We start from the raw sequence: 22,194 nt of genomic DNA, 5'->3' as shown, positions 1-22,194 counted from the left end.
ACGTGACACGTGCAAGCCGAACGTCTGGAAGAACGAATTAGGCCGACTTGTACCCGAAGAAGGAAGGAGAGGGTAGGCGGGGGTGTCCCCTTACTTCATCCAGAATTGTCGGGCGCCACGCACTTGTCGCTGTGCTCAGCCTAAAGATACACTCATGTTCGTAACCCTATTCGCTCGGGATCAAGCAGAAGGGGGCGGTCCGCGGGCGAAGAAGTAAAGTAGAGGTGTGTCGAAAGTTCCCTGAGTGGGCGAACAGGAAACCGTGAAACCGGAGGCAGCCCTTCCCTCCCTCCCCGCCTCGGCCTGGAGGGAGTCAGGCAAGACCTCCGGGGAGGTTACCTGAACTGTGTCCAGGACAGGCATTCTAGGGGAAACAAAAACGTGTGCAAGAGTTGCAAGGTGAGAAGTGGCCCTTGTTAGGAAATGGTGAGACCTCCCTCGAATTCACTGAGGACTGAGACCAGTGTCTTAGCTCACCCTGTTGCTTAACCCTGGACTGCCTACGCTAAACCCTGCAGTGTAAGCAACAATCCTTTCTGCCGCTTGGAGCACAGCTGCGTCACCTGTTCCATAAATTGGTTCATACTTTATTGACCCAATCTCTGGCCCTACACGTATGGCTGAGTCTTATCCCACTAGTCCCTGTTCCTTGAGGGAAGGAGCTCTGTATGATAAATCAGAGTCACCTGCAGCACCCAGCACACTCTCCCTAAAAATGTATTTAGTGAAGGAATGAATGATGAATAATAATGGAAGACCAACTGACTAGAAAGTGGATACCTAGGCTCTGGCTGTCACTAACCAGCTTTGTGACCGTGGACAAGTCAAAAGTCGGTCAACCTCTAGGGAGAGAGAGCAGTATCTTCACGAAATCAAATCCTTACAATCCTGTAACACTTTGCTGAGTCTAAGAAAGTATGGCATCAGGGGTGGCTTTAATAATATATTAAGCATCTGCCTAGTGGCTTATGCTTAGTGGGTTAAGCATCTGTCGCTTAGCGGGTCAGTGGGCTAAGCATCTGCCTTGGGCTCAGGTCATGATCTCAGGGTCCTGGGATGGAGCCCCATGTTGGGCTCCCAGCTCAGCTCCCTCTCCCTTTTCCCCTCCCCCGATCGTGCTCTCTCTCAAAAAACTAAGTAAAATCTTAAAAAAAAAAAAAAAAAAAGGATGGCATCTGTCATTTTTCACCCCAAATATATGTCTTACCTGCTAATAAAAATAATTGTGTCAAAATACTTTCACAGGCATCGTTTAACCCTCAAATAACAAAAATGAAACTTAAAAAGGTGAAGTGGCTTGGCCAGATGGGAGCTGATACCTGATGAAACTGAGTTAAGCTCCTGGTCTCCAAATCTTGTCCTCAATACTCTCTTAATTATCAATTACTGCTTTAACATTCCTCCATTATAAAATCAAAACTTTCTTTCCCTGACAACAATCTTTACTGGTATCAACAAATTTGGCTGTTTGAAATATACATCAAGTTTAAAAGGATTCAAATTCAATTTAATGTGTGGGAAATAGTTTTCCTAAATATAAATTCCTCAATAAACTGCTTGTTGGTTCCTATATTGCTAAAATGATGGAAGGCTTGAGCAGCTGACTCTTACAGATGAGAATACAATATCACCAGGATGTTACTTGATTACCCTGTACCTGAAATTAGCATCAGAGGATTTTTTTCTTAAGTAGGTAACCATCACTAAAATATGTTTGAATCTTGGCATGGCTGTACTCTTCAAAAACAAAAATCTTGTCACTCAGGCCTGAAGCAGAGGCAATGAAATACGACACAAAATCAGCCACTTACTGGCAGAAGGTAACAAACTATAGAGTAAGTCCATGAAAAATACTTTGTAATCAGGCCCAGGCAGTGTTGAGACCTCAGAGACCGGGGTAACTCCAAAGAAACAGGAAGCATGGTGGACCTGTCTGGGGGGGAGCAGGAAGCATGCTGCAGACATAGCTGCCACAAGAGAAGCTGTAGGAGGCCAAGAGGAAGTGGGAGAAGTACTGTGTCTTCCCTGGGGGGCCCAATCTCTGACTAGTGTTCTCTCAACTGCTGGCTGGACACCAGTTGAAAAGAAAGTTTGGGGGAAACAGCCTGCAGGGATTGGCCCACCTGTGATTCAGAGCAAAGCATGAGGTATTTCAGGAGTAGATTTGAGCACAGGTCGGCCTAGGATTGGCTCACTTTCTAAAATTTATGCCTCTTGATTCTTTTTTTCATTTTGTTGTGTTGATGAGGAACTGAAGCACAATACCGAAGAGTGCTGGGGATATCAGGTTTCCATGCTTATTCCTGATTTTAGTAGGATTATTTCTAATGTTTCAATCTTGACTAGGATGCTTATAGTTGCTTATAATTTCTCAATTAAATTTTTTAAAATAAAATCTTTTTAAGCATATATGGATATATAGAAATTTAATGTATTTAAAATATATTTAATATAACATAATTTAATGTGTTAATATATATTTGATATATGTATTAATATTTTAATATAATATATAAATTTATTCTATTCATGTAGTGAATTTAGTGTAGTGAAATCTTACACTAACAGATTTGATAATAGTGAATCAGCCTTCCATTGTTTGACAAAACTCTACTTCATCACAGTGTATCATTTTTAGTAAAGTGCCATGTCACATTTGTTTCTTTAAAAAGATTATTTATTTGAGAGCAAGAGTAGAGTGAGCAAGAGAGAATACAAGTGGGGGAGGGGCAGAGGGAGAGGGAGAAGCAGGCCCCCCACTGAGCAGGGAGCCCAGTGGGTTGCAGGGGCTTGATCCCAGGACCCCAGGATCATGACCTGAGCTGAAGGCAGATGCTTAACCGACTGAGCCACCCAGGCATCCCTTAGATTTGTTTTGAAAAAATACTTTGTAATCATGACAAGAGTGAATACTTACAGTATAGTCAGCATTCTAAATGTTTTTCATACATTAGCTCATCTTGTCCTCACGATCACACTATGAGGAAGGTAGTGTTTTTAACCCCATTCTACAGATAAGGAAACTGATGTACAGAAAAGTGATCACACAGCTGGTAAGTAGCAGAGCCTGAATCCAAGCCCAGAAAATCTGGGTCAGGGGGTGCTCAGGTGGCGCTGTTTTAAGCCTCTGACTCTTGGTTTCTGCTCTGGTCCTGAACTCATGGTTGTGAGATGGAGCCCTGCATTGGGCTCTGCGCTCAACATGGAGTCGGCTTGGGATTCTCTCTCCCTCTGCGCCTCCTGCTAGTGCTCACGCTCTCTCTCTGAAATAAATAAATCTTTTAAGAAAAAGAAAAGCTGGTTCAGGAATCTGGGATTGTTTGACTAGAACGCATTTTTTTCCTCCCCATACAAAGATCTAGTTACCTTAAAACAAACAAAGAGCACATTTGATCTTCCAGTGACGCCTCTACTCTCCCTGTTGGCCTAATTTGGCATGTCAGGACTGGACTTGTGCCTTTTCAGGTACCATTCTCGATTCAAGGAAAAGCCGTGCCCTCCTTTCTTCAATTATCCATTCTTTCAGATCCAGATTAATCATCTCTTTTTGTAACTCCACCGCTTGGCCATAGCTGTCACCGATTTATAATTGTCAACTTTCCTTTGTTCATTTTACACCTTTTTTTTCTTTTTTTGGTAGAAACTGAGCACTTCCTCTTTCATCAATGTTTTTGTTTGTAACACTTTAGATCAAAACCCTCAAGAGTTACTTGCTCACCATTCCACCAGTCCATAGACTTTTAATGCCAGTCATTTAATTGTTCTGCACCCCTTCAGTGCTTATGTAATCTTTTACAAATTCTAGTTGGAATTTGGAACTGGGTTTTCATTTTCTTTTTCTTCTTGGATACTGCTCACAAAGCCAGAGTATAGACACCAATGCAGTTCAATGAAATAAATGTGTATCAAGTGTCTACTCTGTGTCAGGCTCTGTGCTTGGTGTTGGGAGTAAAGCACTGAACAGAGCAGACACAGTACCTGTCACTTAGGGGTTCAGAGTTTAATGGAGAAGACAGCAGCATACAGGTAATTAAGGACATGTTGCACTGGAGGCTAAGAAGATCTAAACGAACCAAGGGGTCAAGGAAGGCCTCCCAGAGGAAGTTACGTTTAAGCTGAGGTTGGAAGAATTAATAACCTCTGGTAATGGCAATGACCACACCTTACATCTCTTTTCCCCCCTCCCACAGTGTGGTTGTTTTCCCCTTAGTAAAACATCGATCCCTACAGCTGACAATGCAAGTTTTCCACTGAATTGTTGATGGCAGTAGGATGGGAAAGATGAGGATTCTAGTCTTCTGAGAAGTGTCACTTGGTATCTTCATAAGCTTCCAATGTGCTTTTTCCACAACATCAATTTTACAAACAAAAAGATACTCGTCCACTCGCCAAACCTGAATTTACCTTCGTCTCCCAGATTTGGGGTGCACTTCGTTCTCTGAATCAGGTGACAGGAGGTATTGAACTAAGTAGCCAGCCCTTCCCCAACCATTTTTCCTTAGTACTTACTTCCAGGCTTTGGGCATCATGATCACTTCCTGGATCTTAGAGCAGCTTCTAGTGCCATCTACTGGAATTGTGCCTGGAGCTCCTTAAGATGACGTAACCCAAAGTGACTCTCCCCTGATCCTAACCCAAGAGAGGGAAAGAGGGGTTAAAAAAAAGGGGGGGGGAATGAACAAGCTGCCTTAAAAGAGGTTTCCATCATTTAGATGTATTGACTCCAAATTACATGTTTACCTCCCCCAACCCCTCCAAAAGATGTTTTCACTGGGGTAATTTAAATTGATAAACATTTCTGGAAAGAGATTAAGTAACAGGCCTTTAAAAAGTTTTATGTCCTCTGACTCAATAATCTCACTGCTAGGAATTCATTCTAAGGAAACAGAGATGTACACTAAAATATGTGTACCAACAAAAAACAACTGATCGATCACAACCACAATATCAAAACAGAACACAAACCACCAAAAAGCCTTGTTGACAATAGCATTCTTTTTAATAGCAAACAACTAGAAACAATATTAACATCTACCATCAGAACAACTGAGTTGTTATGGTACATCATTCGGTATATTATTATGAAGCCATTAAAAACCTCATAATCATTTAAAACAAGTAAACTGGCAATGACATAAGATTAGAGAAAAAAAATCAAGGCACAATACTCTATACAGACATACACAAACACTCTGTATAATCCAATTTTTAAAAATATTTATTCAGATATACACTTAGAAAAAGGGCTATTGGGAAAGATCCCAGACCTTTCGTCGTGAGTTATCTCTGGAAAAAATGATCACAGGCCATTTTTATTTTGGTCTTCATACTTTTACATATTTCCTACTTTATACTTCTCTGTATATTTTACAATTAGCAATAAGTATTAATGTTTAGAAAGTAAGCTATTATTTTAAGGGGGAAAATCTTTCACCTGTGTTCATCCAGTCTAATCAACTAGTATTTTCTTTAATCTGACTATTTATCCATATGATGTAACATGGCTCAAAATTAATCATGATCCTTTTTCAACCAAAGCATCCACTTCATCCCTCACTGTGTCTAGTCCTAGAACATCTACTGATTTTACCAGTCATGCAATGTTAGATCATAAACCTCGCTGTCTTAGCACTACCTTATAAGCTACCTCTGCTTATAAGGGGCAACATGCCCTTGAAGTCCTCCCAAGCATCATGTTTCCATCTGGACCTTTATAACCAAGTGTTTGGACCATCCTAAGCCTTGACTTCATTCCTACTTCACTGGGAGGGGAAGGAGGGAAAGGGAAGAAAAGGGGACAAAATAAAGGGTAGAAAAAGCCTAAGTTTGGGTTAGAATATGGATGGACAAGGCAGAAAAGGTTAGGGCCAAAGAGAGGTAAAAGAGAACAAAAATGAAATAAAAAAGATGGGGAATTAAAGGAAAGGTCCCTTTTAAACAGAAAAGGCAGCAGTTGCCTAAACATCTACCATAAAATAATAATGATGTGCTACATTATTAGCCTACACACTCAGCTTGCTACCTCCTCCTAGTCATACCCCTTCATGTTCATGGGGAAAACAATAACTACAGGATTGCACCATTTTAGTGGCCCCAGGGGACACCCAAGTCTCTGGGGCTACCTTCAAAGATGATCCAAAGACCCATGGTTGTCGAGAGGCATTTTATAATGGTCTATCAGCTAACACTGAGTGATTACTAGGTACTAGCAATGCTAAGCACATTACATGTATTCTCTCACTGATCCTCACAACAAACCTATGAGATAAGGTTATTAATGTCTTTATTTTAGAAACTTAGAAATAATCAATCCAAGAAATGATTAAACATTTCTCTGCATAGAGTCTATCCTTGGCAAAATTATGAGCAGATGAGGGCGGACAGGGAAGGAAAATACTATTTTCTTAACACCTATAATATGCGAGACACCTCACCTCATTCACTGCTAACCAAATCTTATAAGGTAAGTACAGAGTACAAAGTGATTGAAACATGAATTTGAAACATATTTTGAACCTATCCTGGACAGTCTGAACCAAAAGCCCAGGGTCTTACCTCCAGAGGATTCTGAACAATTGGGACATTTAAGGGTCCTCTAGAGGTCAGTGTGAGGATAGACCCAGCCTCCTAGAGGAAGTCACTTTGACTTCCAAGCTAGCCCAGCCTCTATGGACTGGATGATAATGGTGTTAAAGGCACCTGGGGGGACGCTGAGACTGGAGAGCTTATTCCAGTAAACTTCACCATTGGCAAATGCCCTTCATCCAAAACCAATAAACACTTCACATGCCAAGCTTTGTGTCAGGCATTAGAATTACAAAAATGAAATCCATTCTCTGCACTCAAGGAGTTGACAGTCTAACAGGAAGGCATATTCTGGAAAAGCATACTCTTGGGCATTAGCATAAAATATATAAGCATATGACACCCACTCAGTCACTACTGAGCACCACTATGTGCAAAGCACTGTGTAAACTTCACCAAGCTTGTGTTTTCACAGAGCAAACCTAACCCATTTTAATATATAGTTATTTCTAGCTCCTTGGATTATCAAATTATTAGATTTGAAGATGGAGGGTTCAGCGTAAGTTATATAGCTCAAGAGTTGGCAAGGAGAAGGTAGTCTTCTGAAAAGCTGAATATTTTCCTACTAGTTATCCTTACATTTGCCCCTCCCAAGGTCATTTGAACTTCTGCTAACCACATATTAGGCATCAGGTAAATTTCTGTTGAATGAATGACCACACTGCTTGAAAGGAATTACATAAACTTAAATACAGAATCAAGAAGCAATGACGGTTTTGTCACTACCATGATTTCAGAAAGTGAGACTGGCCAAGATGAACACACTGGATTAATGTATGAGAGGCAGAAGTCACAAACCATATTCCACTACCTCTCACCCTCAATGAGGAAGTTTGTACAGCACTAAGGAGAAGGTTCATTTGGAGATCCAACTTGGATGACCCGGAATGATGGGAGCAAACCTTCACCTCGGGTACTGTGATAAGACACTTACTGTTTGCACACTTTATGGTAGACTATATGGCAGCTAGGGAGTGAATTCCCCACCACATTTGTGAGTATAAGCATTAACATGGATTTCCTCATTCCACTGTAGGGAAAAAAATATAAGCCCCTTCTTTGAGTAAGAAAAAATGAGTAGTCGTCTTCCCTTTAGTTAAAATGAAACTATGAAACAAATCACTGAAATAAGAATGCTTTACTGGGGCACCTCGGTGGCTCAGTTGGTTAAGCAGCTGCCTTCGGCGCTCGTCATGATCCCAGGGGCCTGGGATCAAGCTCCGCATTGGGCTCCCTGCTCAGCGGGGAGTCTGCTTCTCCCTCTGCCCCTCCCCCAGCTCGTGCTCCCTCTCCCTTTCTCTCTCTCTCTCTCAAATAAATAAAGGCCGAAATTCAGTTGCAAGGCAGGAGCTGTTGGGGTGGTGCACCATCACCAATCATATTATGTGTGGCAAGTAAAAAAAAAAAAAAAAAGGGGGCGCCTGAGTGGCTCAGTCGTTAAGCGTCTGCCTTCAGCTCAGGTCATGATCCCAGGGTCCTGGGATCGAGCCCCGCATCAGGCTCCCTGCTCTGCGGGGAGCCTGCTTCTCCCTCTCCCACTCCCCCTGCTTGTATTCCCTCTCTCGCTGTGTCTCTCTCTGTCAAATAAAAAAATTAAAAAAAAAAAAAAGGAATGCTTTATATATTCTTTGTGCTGGCAAGAAAAATAAAGAATACAGAATATTTACTTCTTGGGGAGCTAAATAAAAAATACCTACTTGCTGATTAATGAAATTGAGGCAAAAGCATCAAATATGATTAGATTTACTATTATGTTCTCCTCGTAAGTGACGCATCTCTCCTGTTTTCCTAGTTTTCAGTCTAAAGAGACAATGATTCTTGCTAAATTGTTTTACTCATGGAGCCCATCTTAGCCCATCTAAAATGTGATCATCTATGATTCTATAGACATCGAGGTTTGTGAAACAGGTTTTATGTAATCGTGGGCAGTCATAAAACAGAGTAGGTGATGCTGATAGGACATAAACTGTACCTGCTGTTAATCTCTTCAGACGGGAATTAGCTGAAATTGAACTTGCGGTTTTGTTCTTTCCGGACTTAAACTGAACCCCTTTGTTTCAAGAACAAAAAAATTCAATAAGCCGAATCAAAAGGGTTTTCAAAAGTTCTGCAAACTTGAAACACGATATACAGTCTTGTGCTTTTACAAAACCTTATTCCTCAGGGTTCCCGAGGTTGGTCATAAAGAATTCACATGTAGGAGAAGTTGGGGTTGCGCTGCTTCTTCTACAAATGTGGGGAGGTCAGTTTTCAATTTATTTCAATCAATAATAACCCATTACCATGTATTTAGACCTTGTTATATTTTAAGCACTAGCTGCTAGCTGCTTTGCAAACATTTATTTAATCCTTACAGAAACCCCATGAGGCAGGCAGTCTCTCGGCTTCACAGGTGAGGAAGCAGGTTTAGAGTGGTTACCTGCGACATATAATGTGATTGACGATGGTGCACCACCCAACAGCTCCTGCCTTGCAACTGAATTTCGACCTTGATAGCAAATGCCCAAATTTAATTATCAAACATTAATCAAACTCTTAGTTGTCTGTGGTAAAAAATACTGCCAACACTTGTCCCCAGATATTACAGTCGAAGACAATTTGCACAATCCTACCTAACATACAAAGGTAAAAAGATGCTTAGGTGAGGGTCACATAAAAGCCAATGATACCCAATTATGTTCTCCCCTTTTTTAAAAGCGGTAAATCACCCCAAATGCTTCGTAAGTCTTTTGTTAACTTTTGGTTAAATTTTGAATCCTATAACAATACGAAACAGCTTAATTGCCTAACCAGTATCAGGCATAGTATGATCATGAAAGAAGAAATATTCCCCATGCAATTCAGTGATCTACCAGCTACAGCCCTTTGCAGCAGGTCTAATTGGCCCTTTCTGGCTCCACATTCCTAATTTGTATCTCTACATGGTCTTCATAAAATATATTTCTAATCCAAAAATGAGACAAGAAATCCTGAGCAATTCAGGAGTCTTGACCTTCCTACACATCTACTCCTTGCACTGGCAGGAAAAAATAGGGGCTAGGAGCACAGGAAATAACTTCATACTTTACAAAGCATCATTCCCATTGGACAGACAAACAGGGAGGATCCACACACCCTGTAAGTCAGGAGGGCAAAAGAAAACTGTCAAGACTGGAACTAAGGAGTCTTGGTCTCCAATGGCAAACCATCCCTGCACATTGGCTCAGACTCAGGGGTTTAATCATAGAAAAAGAAAAAGAACCCCGTATCTGATCTGACCAGCAGTTGTGTAATGAGAAAATCGAGGGAAAAAGACTATTTTTAAATTTCATTTCATCTCAATATAAATTTACTTAAATAGCTACAAGTGGCTAGTGGCTATTGTATTAGACAATATAGTTCTAAACACTACAAAAGTTAATTTTCAGCAAATAAAAATGCATTTCAAAAAGTGAGTCTTTTCTTTCTTAGGAGCCACCAAAACAGCCAGGAAATCACATTATTTATTCAAAAAGAATCTTTCTCTGGATAAATCCCTGAGGCCAGTAATGAATTATTGCCACCCAATCAGGCAAGAGGAAATAGGGAAATTCAATGGCTAGCTCAGCTTCAAGCTCTCAGATGTCCTTATTCCCAAGATTTCTCTTTATGTTTGCCTTTGAAGCTATTCCAATCTTACCTTAATCAAAAAAACATTTCTTCTCCATCATTGGCAGCTTCTCTCACTGGGCAGATGTAATGAGCTGGGGATTGGGGCCTTCCCATCCTCTAACCTGGGAGGTTGACTTTTTCCAGACATTATGGCAAACACACCAAAAAACTGTGTAGCAACACCTTCATTGTAATGTCCCAGTAAGAAAAGGAAAATAAATAAATAAATAAATAAATAAATAAATAAACAGGCTTTGGGACTCAAGAAGAAGATGGATTTGGGACCGAAAAAGAAGAGATGAGGCCCATTTCCGCTGGACAGTTTTTCCAAGTCCACCCATGAGGAAAATCTTCAACTTCGGGAGACTCAAAAGACTTTTCTGTGTGAATTTTCCGATGCTGATTGAGATAGGCACTTCTGCTGAAGCATTTCTCACAGTCCGTGCATTTGAAAGGTTTTTCTCCCATATGAGTCCGCCGGTGCCTGATAAGATTAAAGCTCTGACTAAAGCACTCGCCGCAGTCAGGACACTTATAAGGTCTCTCTCCTGTGTGCGTCCTTTGGTGAATCACCAGGGTGGAGCTCTGGCTGAAAGTTTTCCAACACTCCGAACACCGGTAAGGTTTTTCTCCTGTATGTGTTCTCTGATGTCTAATGAGATGGGAGCTGAGACCAAAACGCTTTCCGCATTCACAACATTTGTATGGTTTCTCCCCTGGCTGGAGTCTGCATTCTTCTATCACACTGCAGTTCTGACTCAAGCTTTCCTCATATTCGGAACTTTCATAGGGCTTTTCTCCTGTGTGGGTTTTCCGGTGCGTAATCAGGTTTGAACTTCGACTGAAACTCTTCCCACATTCTGTACACTGATAGGGTTTCTCTCCCGTATGAATTCTCTGATGCTTTATTAGGGTCGAATTACAACCAAAGCTTTTTCCACACTCGAGACATTTGTAGGGCTTCTCACCTGTGTGGGTCCGCTGGTGGCGAATCAGGCTAGAACTCTGACTAAAACTCTTTCCACAGTCAGGGCACTTATAAGGTTTTTCTCCGGTGTGAATCCTCTGATGTTCTATTAGGACATAACTGTGGCTGAAGCATTTCCCACAAACAGGACATTCATATGGTTTTTCACCGGTATGTGATCTGTGGTGCTGAATCAGGTGGGAGCTGCTACTAAAGCTCTTCCCACACTCAGGACATTTATAGGGTTTCTCTCCCGTGTGAGTCCTCTCATGGATAATGAGATGGGAGGTATTGCTGAAGCTTTTCCCACATTCACCACACTGGTAGGGCTTCTCTCCTGTGTGTGTTCTCAGATGTTGAATCAGATGAGAGCTGTTACTGAAGCATTTACCACACTCAGAGCATTTATAAGGTTTTTCTCCTGAGTGGGTCCTCTGGTGAATACGCAAATGAGAACTGTTATTGAAGCTTTTCCAACATTCAGAACATTTGTAGGGTTTGTCTCTGAAGATCGAATTCTGCCGGACAGAGACACTGCAGTGCTCCCCTGGGTCCCAACTCCAGTGATTGGGTTTTTCATCTTTTCCTGTAGAATTTCCCTGATTCTCTGACTTGCCATCATTCTCACAGGAATCATTACACCAGATCTCATCTCCTTGGGACCATGTCAATGGAATTTCTTTTGTACCCTCATGCTTACATTTTTGGGGGCCATCTCTTTTAGACCATTTTGAGGCTCTCTCTTTCTCTGCCTTGGAATTATTGTGTCGAGCAGTTTCCAAATTATTCTTACTTTCATCTCCTGTAAGAATAAACAAATATTCTAAACATATGCCCTAATCTCTACCAGGGGAAGGAAATTCTGAATTGCAGGGGAAGGGAAATAATAAGAAAGTAAAACCACGTAATTCTTTTAAAGTGTTTAAAGCAGGTTTTAGTTTTTCTACTCTTAAGTGTTCATGAGAAGCAGGTGAATTTTTTTGTGCACAGTAACAACACTAATGAGGAATTTGAACAGCTGTCAGCAATTACCAAGGGGGGTTTATTGATCTAAAAACTTCATTAAACTTTATTCTAGAAGACTTAAAAGAAAAAAGGGGATCTGAGTAGGGGAGAACCTGAATAAGACACATTCTAAGGTGAAAACTTGATGATACTTTAGTTAAAATCTGAGAAAATACAGAAATAACAATGATACCTACTATTTATAAAGAACAATAGCTTGGCATATAGTATCTCATTAATCCTAAGAAATATGAGACAGATACTCATTTTTCCTAAAGATGAGAAAACTGAGGTTGTAAAAGTTAAATAGCTTGTAAGCAACAAAGCAACAGAGCAGGAATCAAATTAAAGTTTGTCCCATTCAAACGCCCTGTTCTTTCTACACAGTCTACAGCACTCCATGGCACATCTTACATTGACTTTCCAATCGATCCAGATCATCTTCTTGATCCCTCACCTGTAAAAGGGCTTTTCAAACTCTCCCTCTCCTTGAAGACACTAGAATCTGAGACCAACAGTTTTTGCTCTTGCTCCATCAGTGGTCACAGCCAGGGTAGGGATCAGAAATCCTGTGGAAGGAAACAGGTTATGCTTGCAGGCACCAGCTAACATGTATTATTTTTCCTTCCTTCCCAACGATTGCAACACAACAACCATAACCATAGGCACAGAATGTTCTGTGCACCAGACTGAAAAAAAGAAATATGGTCTTTAGAAGTATGTTTGGAAAAAAAAAAACTTATCTCAGATGCAAGTGTTTTGAATTAAGGTTAACCCAATTTACTTTTTCTAAGGAAATGCCAATAAAAAAATTAAATCTTCATATTAAAGTCTGAGGATCAAGCTTCAAAAACAGAATGAATACTAATACTCATTGTCCACTCAGAGTTTAAAAACACTTTTAATTGAAAACATGAAGGTTTTTTTGGAAAAGGCAACAATAACAAGACTTCAAAAAATGGATATGCAGGTATAAGAAGCAGCTAAAGAGAAAGCACTCTGTTCAGAAAGAATATGCTGGCGCTTGACAGAAGGATGAAACATTCGAAGTTCAATCTCAAAATAAAGTTAGAATTTATATAATCAGGAAAAAGAAAGAAAGAAAAAAATAGGACGAAGCAGGGCTAGAATAATTATAGCCAATAACCTCTAAAGATAAAAAGGAAGCTAATGAGGGAACTCTTCCTTGCCTCTTACTTTCTCAATCTATCATAATCACAATATTCCTTTTAGCCTAAACTTTATCTTCTGGAGTCAACTATGATTCTTGACCTACTTTAAGGGACTGATCTATCACTGGAAGGCAGGTATATATGGATTTGCAATCCATTTCAGGATATAAAGAACATTATTCAGGAAAAACAAGAGCCTAAAATAAGGATGTACAAAGGCACACATGGAAAACTTTGTTTTTGGAGGAGTATAAAAAATGTGTAATTTTCACCTTATCACTGCCTATTATGTGCCAGGAAGTGAGCTAAATACTTTACACATAATATTTCTCATTTAATTTTCACAATAGCCCTTGGAGATCTATAAACAATTACCAGCATGTTATTATAGATGAACAAAAAAGACACTAAGAAACTTTCCCAAGGTCACAAAACCAGAAAGCAGTAGAGCAGAATTCAGTCCCAAGCCTGTTTGGATAGTGACTTTCACACTCTTATCTATTACAGTAAACCAGAACAGGAGGCAGAGCTGGGCATAACCCCAAACTGCAAATGAATCTCAAAGAGGACCTTTATTTTGGAAAATATTAGCTGGATTAAAAAAAAAAAAAGATGTATATCTATAGACGGGATACCAAACGAAGCTGGTATTCCCGAAGCACCCTCAGCAACTAGGGATTTGTTACAGGAAAAGGTGAAACTAGTCTAAATTACAAATAGCCCTAACGTTTGAGGCGGGGGGAACCCACACACCTAAAAGGGTAAAAAAGGAAATTGTTCATATGGAGTAATAGGTTTTGCTGAGTTATCTATTTCCATCAAAGTCTTTACAAACGAAGTAAAAGTCCGGGTAACAGAGACCCGTGCAGCACTTTCCCTGCTAAGAAACTATTAATTTTGGTAGTAGGGGGCTCTCAGGAACACTGGCTCAGCAAAACGGTAGCAAACTCAGGCCATAAATGGTATTACAAGGCTGTCCCTTAGATGTCACTCCACAGAGATGGGCTGTTTTCGCTGTCCTAGAGCAGAGGTGCTTAGGATGGGGCCGTGCTTTGGATTAGAAAGTCTTCCAAAGAAAAGGCACTGCCTGAAGCTTAGCTTTAAGAACCGCTGGCAGGGGGCAGAGGCCGGGTGCGCTGCGGGGTGAAGTTCCAGGAGGCCAGATCGTCTCCAGCCGACAAGTCCTTTAAGGGACCCGCCAGGCGAGGGAGGCGAGGGCAGCGCGATGGCCGGGGCGGCGGGAGATCCTGGGCCCCGGCCCCTCGCAGCCGCGGGATCCCTCTCCGGGCACACTGCAACCTGGGTGGTGCAGTGGCCACTCTTCCAGCCCGTAGCCCTTGGCTCCCTTCCCCCCGAGAAGGAACTCACTGTTCCGGGGGCCACACACGAGGCGCCCAGCACCCCAGCAGACCCAGCCGTCCCGGAGCAAGGAGCCTAGCTCCTTCTGACCCCACCAACCCAAGGTCCTAAACTCTCCAGCCCGGAAGGCAGAAACAGGAAGTCACCCAAGCACCCCTGCAGGCTTTGCCGGAGCCTCTCTAGGAAGCAGGGATGGCCAGGTATCGTTGGTCTTAACCCTTAGGGTCCCGGACCAGAAGGGGCGTGCTGGTGGATTTCCTTCCCTCGCGCTGTCTGTGGTCTGTCCACTTGATTCTCACTCGTCACACTTGTCAGGCGCCTTATAATAGGGGCCCAACTGGAGCGAATACTTTCCCTTGCCATCAGGGCATCCTCGGCTTTATCATCATCAGTACAAAAAAGATGAACCGAGCATTTACTAAGCTCCTGTTGTTTCCGTTGCCACCGCTGTGAACAGGGATGTATATTTAGCTATCTGCGAAACAGTTGAACAGCTGAGGCATCCACCCACGCACAAAACAATTCGTTAACAAGGCGCCGTTATTAATAAGACCCAGAGAAGCACTGAAACTCTGGTCTTTCATTACAGAGAAAATGGAAGGCAATCCCTTCGTCTCCCCCATATCAAGCCTACAAATCTACTTATGTCTCTCTCTTCCCTCCTGTTACAACGGAGGATTGGTCCGCATTTAAAAGGAGCCCTTTACTGGTACTCACTTTCCTTCCCACCTTCTTGGAATCCTTACACTAACAACTAACCTCTCAATTCTACCACTTCCATCCCAAAATAGTTCTTTGGCTTTATTTATTTATTTATTTTCCCTCTCACAGTGTTTCCATTTTATGGCTTCCCGCTGACGTTTTAACTCGTTTCTTCTGCAGCAAAAGCAGTAAATCACTGAGATCACCATTGACCTCTGTGTTGGTATTTTTCAGTCCTAAGGCCTCTTTCAGGAGTTTTGAGACTGCCGAGAATTCCTCTTCTAGAAACACTTTCATTTTAACAGAGCCTTGTTAATCTTTAGTTATCTTTTGCCCTAGATTATATTATCATTAAAATAAATGAGGACTTTCAGAAAACAACATGAACATAAGACATCAGTATAATTTTTTAAAGATTTATTTTATTTATTTGAGAGAGTGAGTGCGCATGAACAAGGGGTAAAGGGGCAGAGGAAGAAGAAGAGAAGCAGACTCCTCGCTGAGTATGGAGCCCAACTTGGGGCTCATTCCCAGGAGCCTGAGATCATGACCTCAGCCAAAATCGAGTTCACAGGTCAACCAACTGAGCCACCCAAGCGCCCCAAGATATTGGTGTATCTTGTATAAGCTGATGATAGAAACACTCTTTTAGACACCACATTATCCTCATTGTCCTCTGACATCTTTAGCAGTCCTGATAGTCTCCTTTGCAAGCCCAGTCTTCTCTAAATGTTGACATTCCTTAATGCCACCCCGGGACCTCTCTCTTATCCTGAAATGTCCTCTGTCTGGGCAACCTCATTCACTTCCACATTTTAAAATACCACCTGTGCAGACGACTCACAAATTTTATATCTCCAGCCCAGGCTACATTTCTGAGCTCTTCACTCTTATCACCAATGGTCTACTTGACGTCTCATCTTAGAGGTCTCAGTAACACCTCAAAACCAAAATGTCAAAAGTGAAATTCTGTTTCTCACTTTCTTCTCCCATATAGACATACAAACACAAAATAAACCTGTTCCTCTTCCAATATTCTCTCCCAACCATCCATTCAGTTCTGCAGAGGCCCAGAAGTCCTTTTTGTCACCTCCCTTTTCCCTCACCTCCCATATACAATCCATAAGCCTCATCTGCTGTGTACTTCACACGGAATTCTCAAATCCAGATACTTCTCCCAACCACCTGCGCCACCGTAAATTCAGACAACTATCACCCTCACCCGAAGGATTTCAGGAGCACACTAACAATCCCACAGATGACCATCATTGCCCCTTCTCATCCAATCTCCTCAATGAGTCCAGAGTGATCTCTTCCATAGATACATTTGAATCTGTCCCCTTTCTTCACCTAGTCAAAGCCTGTTCATCCTTTCGATTTCAGCTCATACATCACTTCCTCACAAAAGTTTTCCACACCCTTCCTGACAAGGTCAAATCCCTGTTACGTGCCCTTCTAGCACCACGTTTCTCTCCACAAAAGTAGCCTAACTTATGACTGCACCTTTATTTTTATTTGCATGATTGTTATTTTATTTTGCCTTCCCAAACAAATGTCAAGCTCCACGAAGGCAGAGTTCGTCCCTGTTTTTGCTCACCACTCTATTTTAGAACCTAGCACAGTGTCTGACTCTAACAAATATTTGTTGAGAACCTCTTAGGTGCCCGTTATTGTATATTCTTAGGCACTGAGGATGTAACAGTACACAAAATAGTGTGGGGGAGACCATCAAAGAGCAACACAACCACGTCTATTTATCTATATATCTATATCTATTTCTGTCTCTCTCTCTCATGCTGAGGAAGGTCTACTATTTTGGTTAAAGTGGTGATGAATGTTCTCTCAGATAAAGAGATATTTCAGTGGAAATCTGAAGGAAGAGAAAGTAAGAACCATCCAGTTATCTAAGGGAAGAACAATTAAGACAGAGGAACAATAAGGGAAAAGACCTTGAGATGCTTGACATGCTCAAGAAACAGTAAGGGGCAAAATAAATGAGATGAACAATGGTAGGAAATAGGGCAGAGAAGTCAGGCCCCATAGTCCATGACTGATGGACATAGAAATGTGTCACTCAGATTCCCTTTTAAGAAAAGACTTGTTGGGGTGCCTGGGTGGCTCAGTCAGTTAAGCGTCCGACTCTTGATTTCAGCTCAGGTCATGATCTCAAGGTCATGAGATTGAGCCCAGCGTGGAGCTTGTTTAAGATTCTCTCTTTCCCTCTCCCTCTGCCTTATCTCTCGCTCCGCCCCCCCCCCCCCAAAAATAAATAAATAGAGAAGGCTGGTTGCCCAACTTCTGGGAGTGCTATGAGCAGAGAGCTCTCAGCTGTCAGCCCCCCTCAGGGATTGCCTCAGTTGTAGAGAACAGCCTCTCCCAAAGTCACACTCTTCCTGGGCAGCCCACAACAGTGACTGATCAAGGCAGAAGCATAAATGCCTGGATCTTTGCACCCAAAGCAGACAAATCTTACGAACAATTTCAGCTCCTAAGTTCTCAGTGGGGTGGGTAGGAGAAGCTGTGGTCAGCGCCCCCCAGTCCTAGGCAAACCTCTCCTTCTGCTCAGGCCTGAGTTCTTGCCCTCCCTTCCACATCTGAGACTGGATTCAAGAATGAATAAATGAGTGAATTTGCCCATCAGATCATCTTATATTATAGTAGGCTGTGTAGATATCTAGATATAGCAGGTGAGCTGAGCACAGAATCCTGTCTCATTCTTACATCCCAAGCACATAGGACATAGTAGGAGTCAATGGATATTGAATGCTTAATAAACTCCTAGCTGCAAGTTCTGGGAGGCAATGGGGGTATATCCTATTGTGAAGCTGGAAAAATTCATCAAGTCCTTTCATTCCTCCTTCCATTTCCCTTGTTTCTTTTGTTCTTTCATGCATTTATTCAACCCATATTTATGTCACCTGCTGTTGACTTCCTGAGGGGCCCCCCTGCGCAGGAGTCGGGATAGCTTTGCCCTCGCCCCTGGCTGGCTGTTTGCAGGCATGGGTGTCACTGAGAATAACAGTTGCAGCTGTCTTTATATGGGTTCTCTGGGAGTGTTTTCAGCCTCACATTACAGATTACCTTACTTGCAGTTGTTTAAACCATAAAGACTTTATTATTCACTTAAGAAATATCTAAAGTGGGCAGTACTGGGATAGATTGAGCCGCCCCAAAATTCTCCCGCGTCTCAGAGAGGGAGGGGCTTGGTACTTACTGTAAACTGAATTACGTCCCCTCAAAATTCATATGTCAAAGCCCTAACCTTCATTGTGATGGTGTTTGGCCTGTGGGAGGCAATTACGTTTAGAGGTGGTCATGAGAGTGGGGCCCTTATCATGGGGTTATTAGTACCCTTATAAGAGTAGACAACAAAGATTTTGCTCCGTCTCTCCACTTGTGAGGACACAGTCGGAAGGCGGCCGTCCACAAGCCAGGCAGAGAGCTCTCACCAGAAGCGCACCATGCTGAAGCCCTGATCTGACTTCCAGGCTCCAGACCTATTAGAAAATGTGTGTCGTTTAAGCCACCCCAGCCTGTGGCATTTTGTGATGGCATTCTGTTACTTGAGCAGACCGATACAGTACTGAGCTGACGATGTGACCATAACAGCTTGCACAAAATTGTCAGTTATCTGGTTTTATTCTTTGCAGGGATATTTGCGTTTCAAAAGAGAAGGGGGTTAGAATGGTGGCATTCCTAGTTGGCGGGTGGGGCAGAGCCATGTGGTGAGCAGCCCTGTGATGTCCTAATCAGCACATTCTTTGCCTCACGTATAAGATTTATGACCCTTTACAAAGAAATTTGGATTTCCCCAAGCCTCAGGTGATACCCACCTTCCCCAGAGTTCTGAGGGTTATTTTGATGACTTTCAGTGGTGGGCTTTCTGGTGCTTTCAGCAGATCTCTAGCTCCTTTTCTTCTCTTCATCATCCCCCCTTTCCAATTCTCCCTCTATTACTTGGGCGGGGGTGGGGGGCATACAGAGAATTGCTACTGCAACAATCATTAATCCATGGAACCTTGCAACTGATTCAACACCTCCAGGGTGCAGTCCAACAGAGCAGAAACTTGGCTGAGTGAGAAAGTATGGACTGGCACAGAGCACCAAAGGTATCAGGAGTCCAAGAGCCATCCATCCCCAACGCAGAGGATTGCTTGGGTTGAAACTGATACTGAGGAGATCCTAACATCTTTTTTGAAGGTGTGTGAGTGGCTGGGTGTGGAGGTTGGGAGGGGAAAGAAATGTCCAGGATGATTGGATTCTGGTGCTACAGCAAGGCAAGGAGATCAACAGAGCGGAGCCTAGATGGTGCCTCTCTCATAATAGCATGGGAGGGCTCTTTCCTTAGTCCTAGAAAATGCTCACGATTCTAAACTGTGTCAGCAGGTGGCCCCAGAGGCAGCTGTTTGGAGGGATTGTCGCAAAATCTAAGTGACTGCAGAGTGACTGAATCCTGTATAATCTTGGAGTCTTGATGCAAACACAAAGTGATATTTGTACCAATTATGTTTAACCAGAATAAACCTGGGTGTAATGGAGGATTATGAGGGATTATGGATTCTCTCTAATGTGAACCATTTGTAATTAATTAGCACAGAGGAAGAGAGACTATTGTCCCACATGCCAAATACCACTCTCCAGGATTTTAGGGGTCACTTCTCCTTGGCCACAGATTTTCTCTAAGGTTCGTTGTCTTCAAATGTCCTCATCTTGGCATCCACTTTGCAGTAAGTCAATCTTCCTCCAGAAGGAAAAATCAAGGCTAGGCAGAACTCATTCCTGGCTAGAGAGAAGAATTCTAGTTCTTGGGGCTAGGTCTAGTTCTTGGAGTCACAGCACCCGCGAAACCTACAAAACTGGCCTCAAATTATACAGGAACTTTGGAAATTTGAGGTTTGGTAGGGGTGTTGAGGAAAAATGAAGAGTTGTGGAAATATCTATAAATTTTAATTGCCTTTCAACAATATTAAGTCAAATGATAGCATGTATGGAAGGTTCATATTACTATGCTTGTCCCTGTAACTACTCAGTACATGGGGCTAGTATTAATATGAAAATCACATGCGAAAAGACTTCCTGGTTAATGTGTTTCATATCATAACTGCAGCTTGACAGGGGGGTCATGCTCTATTTTTGTCTTTTCTTTTAAATATTTTATTTATTTGAGGGGGTGAGGGGCAGTGGGAGAGGGCAAAAGAGAATCCCAAGCAGACTCTGCACTGAGCGTGGAGCCTGATGTGGGGCTCGATCTCACAAACCTGAGATCATGACCTGAGCTGAAATCAAGAGTCAGATGCTTAACCGACAGAGCCACTGAGGCGCCCCTGTATTTTCTTTTATCTAGAACTCATCTTTCAGTTCCCCTGAGTCTCTTCTTCCCTCTAAATTTCTCATTAAATCTTCTTACATTAGATCTCAGAACAGAATGTGACTGATTTTTATGATATTCATTTGTGAAAAATGTATTCCATCTAGGCAGGCAATATATAAATTACAGCTTTGAGTTGATCTGCCCGTCCCTGGTCACATATTGCTTTGGGCTAGCATGCTCTGAAAGAGAGATGGTATTATCAACTTTACCTAATGATATAACAAATGCATTGGATTTCCACTGGAGTCAGTTCATAAATCACTTTTCTCAGAGAACCATCTTAGCTGTCATCAAAAAATGATAGCTAAAATTGACAGACAAACAGGCCTTTGTAAGTATTTAAAGTAAATGCGTAAATTCTCAAGGTTGTAGAACATTAGAACAGGAAGTCGTCTTAGAGTTCTAGGACACATTTGAGAATATGTGGGGACTTTTTGATTATCTTTGGGTCCCTTTGGTTAATGCTACCAGTAGTTAGTGGGCAAGTACTCTGTACTGAATGTATCCCCCTCAGATTTCACGTATGAAGTCCTAACCCTACAATTTGACTGTATTTGGAAACAATACAATAGTAAGGAACTTTAAGGGCCTTTAAGGAAGTAATTCAGGTTACATGAGGTCATACTAATGGGGCCCTAAATCCAATAGGACTGATCTCCTTATAAGAAGAGGAAGAGATACTAGGGATGCACAGGCACCGAGAAAAGGCAGAAAGACAACCATCCACAAGCCAAAGAGAGAGGCCTCAGGAGAAACCAAACCTGTTGACGCCTTGGTCCTGGACTTCCAGTCTCCAGAACTGTGAGAAATAAATGTGTGATGTTTAAACCCCCCAGTCTGTGATATTTTGTTACAGAAGCTCTGGCAAACTAAGACAGCAAGTAACAGGAATGTTGAGTGGCCTACAAAGTGTAGGATGGCAGATTCTGCACACTAAAAAATTGTCCTGTCCCAAATGCCCATAGCATCCTCTAGAGAAACACCAGTGTGGTCCCAACTCTCCCTATTCTGGATGACCCTATTAGATTTTTCATTGAGGGAAGGTACCATATCTTATTTACCTTTGTTCTGCAAAGACCTAGCATAGTGTCTGGTACCCAGTAGGAGCTTAGCAATTGTGAGGGTGTGATATCTTTAAAGTTTTGTTTTATTTTTTTAAGATTTTATTTATTTATTTGTTAGAGAGAGAGCACAATTGGGGGAGCAGCAGACAGAGGGAGAAGCAGGCTTGATCCCAGGACCCTGGGATCATGACCTGAGCTGAAGGCAGACGCTTAACCAACTGAGCCACCCAGGCGCCCCCCGCTTTTAAATTTTTCATGTGCTTATATGCAGTTTACCTTTTGTCTCAGTTCACCTGAGCCATTTAACTGCTTGGGGGGTTATCATTTGTTACTGAGGCG

At 42.2% G+C, this 22,194-nt stretch overlaps 1 protein-coding gene across 1 annotated transcript; it reads right to left on the bottom strand.

The window, feature by feature from the left end:
* Positions 1-4,975: 4,975 nt before the first annotated feature.
* ZNF572 (zinc finger protein 572) lies at positions 4,976-14,840 on the bottom strand. Its single transcript, XM_006739564.3, has 3 exons — positions 14,728-14,840; positions 12,645-12,756; positions 4,976-11,984 (listed from the first exon to the last, which is right to left on the bottom strand). Exons 2-3 carry the CDS (start codon positions 12,721-12,723, stop codon positions 10,477-10,479), a joined length of 1,587 nt encoding a protein of 528 aa, XP_006739627.2. The 5' UTR covers positions 12,724-12,756; positions 14,728-14,840; the 3' UTR covers positions 4,976-10,476.
* Positions 14,841-22,194: the final 7,354 nt, after the last annotated feature.

Source organism: Leptonychotes weddellii, chromosome 4 (genome assembly GCF_054177405.1).
Source record: "Leptonychotes weddellii isolate Sample4059 chromosome 4, ASM5417740v2, whole genome shotgun sequence".
In the NCBI taxonomy this organism is placed as follows: Eukaryota; Metazoa; Chordata; class Mammalia; order Carnivora; family Phocidae; genus Leptonychotes; species Leptonychotes weddellii.
The sequence above is the reverse complement of the archived record's forward strand: the minus strand, read 5'-3'. Positions and strand labels throughout refer to the sequence as shown.

What these genes read in the sequence shown, in the direction of transcription:
- ZNF572 (XM_006739564.3), bottom strand. Translation starts at nt 12,723, where the DNA reads ATGGAGCAAGAGCAAAAACTGTTGGTCTCAGATTCTAGTGTCTTCAAG. An exon ending in TTTGAAAAGCCCTTTTACAG is followed by an intron (nt 11,985 to 12,644) that starts GTGAGGGATCAA and finishes TTATTCTTACAG; the next exon opens with GAGATGAAAGTAAGAATAAT.